Source organism: Silene latifolia, chromosome 2, assembly GCF_048544455.1.
Source record: "Silene latifolia isolate original U9 population chromosome 2, ASM4854445v1, whole genome shotgun sequence".
NCBI lineage: Eukaryota > Viridiplantae > Streptophyta > Magnoliopsida > Caryophyllales > Caryophyllaceae > Silene > Silene latifolia.
Window position 1 is genome coordinate 53,588,780 of NC_133527.1, and position 4,470 is coordinate 53,593,249.

Here is a 4,470-nt window from a genome sequence, read left to right on the forward strand (position 1 = left end):
CTTCTGGATCGTAATGTAATTGCAAATGAGGAGATACTCACTCGTTTGAATTCTATTTAAGGCTACTTTTGGACTTAGGTCCTTTCTTATACGATCTCATTCCCTTTTTCTTTTCCTTAATGGATGAATAAAATGGGATGTATTTTCTTGCAAAAAAAAAACTTTTCAATACCTGATTTGGTGACTTGGCATTCTAGAGCTAGGCAATCCAAACTTCAGAGGAGGATCATTGGAGCTTGTCACGTCTATCTTTTCTATCTAATTTGGAAGGTAAGGAATGAAGCAAGGCTCAAGATGTATGTGAGAAGGCCTGCGGTACTAGTTCAGACGGTTCTCTGTGATGTTAAAACCAGATTTACCAGGTGTAATGTGAGCAAACTGAAACAACGGGATAAAATATGGCTGCAACAGATTTGAGTTGTGTTGTATATTTCCTTTTGATTTAGTACATGTCTTCTATGTATATGTGTTCTATACGAAGAGTTCTAACTAAACATTATTTTTGATGATTCAATATATTCTTAACTTTCCCAAATATATATATATATATATATATATATATATATGTATATATATATATATATATATATATATATATATATATATATATATATATATATATATATATATATATATGTATATATATATATATGTATATAGAGGCGGAATCTCGTGAGTTTGGTTCTTACAGTGAGTTGTGAGTTTGGAAAATCTATAGCATAGGATTAATATAACATGTACGGTTCAGATCTATTAACACAATCCCCTTCCCCCTTCTAATTAAACACAATAAAATCAAAACAATTTTGGATCCTTTCTAATTAAACACAGTAAACCCAAAAAAATAAAAACAATCTTGGATCGATCAAGATTCGATTCGTTTTTTAATCGATACAACAATAAACACAAAAAAATCAAAACAATCTTTCTGGCCTGAGATGTCCTACAACAATGAACCGGTTTCAAGCTTCAAATCAAAGGAGGTATTGGCCTCCTTTTCCACCGACGTCGCATCTGCAGCCATGGCCGCAGCACCGGCCTCCTGTTATTGCATGGAACTTAAATGTTCGGAAGGAGTCTTGCATCACTGTTTCTGTGCCTTCTGTTGATACGGTAAAACGAGATTTAGTTGTTTATTGAGTGAACATCAATTTTAATTGAACGACTCTTAAGGTTTCAGTAGCTCAAATGACGCTGCTATTAATGGCATAGTTTCTTGTTTGGGGGAGGGTGTGCACTACAAATTCTGCATTTTGTAGCTTTACAAGCACCTTGTCACAATATTACCTCTTACCAAGATTATAATTCTGTGTCTCATGACTCTCCGTCACAAGTTAAGTCGGTCTAAACCAAGCGTCCTCATTTTGATGAAAAGTCTTTGAAGACAGGCTGCTTTGTCACCGACTTTTCGATGTATGTATCTCAGCTTGCTTGACTAACCCATTTGTTTCTCAAGATTCGGGTCGGGTATCGTTCTACTTGTTTTCGTCGTCATATTTATCTTATACTTTGAAATTAAAATCTAAATATCTATGGAAAATAAATGAATAGTAGATTGTTAAAAATGAGATTAGATTGACAGAGATGTATACTCTTTTTTCATAGTTTTGGTTTTGTGTTGTTGTCTGGATGTAAATCTGAAGATTTGAACGCTTTATCATTAGCTCCCGCTTTTCTGGTCTTTTAAAGGCTCTTTGAGTCTTTGGAGCTTCTTTATTTAAATTACTTTTATACCCCTCACTAAGTAGAAAATTATCTTGTACTCCAATAACACGCGAATAACACTACAATAACACCATACAATAACATCACAATAGCACCAGAATAACAGCACAATAACATGCGGTAAAAATAAGAGTAAAAAAATCAAAGTGACACCGAAATAACATCACAATAACAGCAGAATAACAGCAGAATAATAGTAGAATAACACGTGGTAAAAAAAAAAAGAAAAAAGATCAAAGTCGTAAAAAAATTCACAGTAACAGCAGAATAACATCACAATAACAGCGGAATAACAATAACAGCACAATAACATATGGTAAAAAAAAAAAAGAGAAAAAAATCAAAGTCGTAAAAAAAATCCAGGTAAAAAAAAAGCACAATAATAGCAAAATAACACGAGGTAAAAAAAATAAGAGTAAAAAAAATCCGGTACAAAAAGAAAAAGAAAAAAAGGTAACATAATGAGTAAATTAAAGAAAAACATAAGAGAAAACAAAAATCAAAGTGGTAAAAAAAAAGCATAATAACACGAGGTAAAAAAAAAAGAGAAAAAAAATTAAAGTAAAAAAAAAGTAACATTAGAAAAAAGAGAAAATAAGTAAATGACAATGATTTTATATGACATGTAAGATTTGATCTTGGCCACTCATCTCTAATATAATATAGTGGCTGATATTCCCCCAAGTCACAACTCACCATAAGAACCAAAATCACCAAATCCAATCTCTCTCTCTCTATATATATATATATATTTAATCAGTTAATCAAATTTTCAAAAGACGTAAAATTAAGATTTATATCATCAACCTAAAGCTAGTTTACCTTATAAAATTTTTCATTATTGCTTCTTTATTACGGAGTACAAGTACAACCTTTACGATAGGCGTAGAAGATTATACAAGCAATATTATTTTTCTAGTTTTTTATTAAGCATTTTGCATCCTAATATTTGAAGGTTACTTACTTTGAATATAGATAATATATAGACGATTCAACACGTGTAAATTGTAATAAAGGTGTATCTAGAAAACGATCTAACACCCTCAAAACTAAATTGATGTAAGAAATACAAACAAAAACATGACATGGATACTCCTTAAAATATAATAATTATATTCAATTAGGTCTTCCGTCCTTCTCTATTTCTTTACACAATAAAATGATTAACCATTGCAAAATCGCAGACAAGAGACAACACTGATTTACTTTTCAAGTGTATCATCATGCTTACTTCCAAATTAAAACGATGATTACATCACATCACATCAGTTAACAAATAAGAGAAGACATGATTATTATTACATATAAATATATAATCCATAAAATAATTTACTACTTCATCCATCCCGGCATTTATTTATCTTTGCTTTTGTATAAAGAACAATGAGATGAGAGGAAACTATTTAGGTTGTTCTTGTTATAGTACAAGATCACAACTGATTAAAAAGTATATTCACTTAGCTCAATCATTTATCATTATTTATTTCTTGTATTATTGTTTATAAGAAATATTTTAATCAAAGAAAAACAAATAAACAACTCTAAAAACGTAGATATTGGGTCATTTTGGTGCATTTGGCACTCGAAATGACTCGTATTATTAATGAGTAACTAAATTCGAAAAATAACAAATCAATTTATTATTATGAATGAATGTGAAGTAAAAAATAAATGATTACAACCTTAATTATTTGGGACCAAAATGGTATGCTCCGTCCTTTAACCAACGAAAAGGTAAACAAATGAAATGAATAAAGAATCAAACATTGACGGGCTTACACAAGAACAAAAGAGAGCTAGCCGTGTTAGACGAGTTGGTATCAGTCCCGCTAGCAACAGCACCTAACTTCTCGTAATAATCAACACAAAACAAGGACAACAAGAGCTGAGCACCCTGCTTACTCCAAACCGGGCCGACCCGACCAAGCACCGGCCCAACACATAACATGTAAAGACGCTTATACCCCCCGAGTGCAACCACTAGTGTCCGCACCCCTGGAGGCGACACGGGTCTGAAACACACGTGTTCCCATATAGAATCATCCAACGTGGCAAGATGGCACCATAGTCGACACACGCATGCCGCCACTCCTAAGGTCCGACCGTCTAACCTCTTTAGTACTTCCACTAGTATATCCCTGTTCTCATTTATGCTGAAGCGCCTCGTTTTGGAACGCCTCTCGGTTACAGCATTGTCGTTTGATGCTTTTTGGTTTGACATTTTTTTTATTTAATTTTGTTTATGGTTTTGAGAGAGGGGAGGGAGAGATAGTAGTTATATAGAAGTATAAAGAGAGGAGAGAAGGGGACAAGAGGAAAAGTGTGAACAAATAAAGAAATGAAATAAACAAATAGTAAATATATAAGTTGGGTGTTTGGAGTGAGGCTGAATATAGAGATTTGAAGTTAACTCGTGTCATTTAATTCTTGATAGCTTGCTGATGGAGTGAGGGGAAGAGAGAGACCATAGCAGCGGGGATATTAAGACACACATGTCTAATTTGTTTCTAGCATTTGTTGCTTCTTCCCAACCCCAACCCCAACCCCGCTGCATTACCCTTTTTTAAAAACTTTCTTTTCAACTTAGCAAGACGAATTAATTACTTGTAGTACCATCATGTTTTCTGATGCCTGTCGTTGTGTGCACCAAAAATAATATTTATAATTCTAAACTACTACTAGCAAGCGGTAGTAAGGGTCGATCCGCAGGGAGGTAGAGAGATAATAGTTGCTTTCAATTTTAGT

The 4,470-nt window shown here is 33.1% G+C and overlaps 1 protein-coding gene across 2 annotated transcripts; it reads right to left on the bottom strand.

Moving 5' to 3' along the window:
* Positions 1–757: 757 nt before the first annotated feature.
* On the bottom strand, positions 758–4,240 carry LOC141629663 (F-box protein SNE). Of its 2 annotated transcripts, XM_074442641.1 has the most exons (2): positions 3,505–4,240; positions 758–1,102 (listed from the first exon to the last, which is right to left on the bottom strand). In XM_074442641.1, coding segments are annotated over exons 1-2 (444 nt in total). In that variant the 5' UTR covers positions 3,947–4,240; the 3' UTR covers positions 758–1,100. The 2 variants fall into 2 exon arrangements, with proteins under 2 accessions (XP_074298742.1, XP_074298737.1); XM_074442636.1 differs by lacking the exon at positions 758–1,102 and having other exon boundaries at positions 3,351–4,240.
* Positions 4,241–4,470: the final 230 nt, after the last annotated feature.

Bases quoted from the DNA above. Each gene is read 5' to 3' on its own strand.
- LOC141629663 (XM_074442636.1), bottom strand. From the start codon at position 3,946: ATGTCAAACCAAAAAGCATCAAACGACAATGCTGTAACCGAGAGGCGT.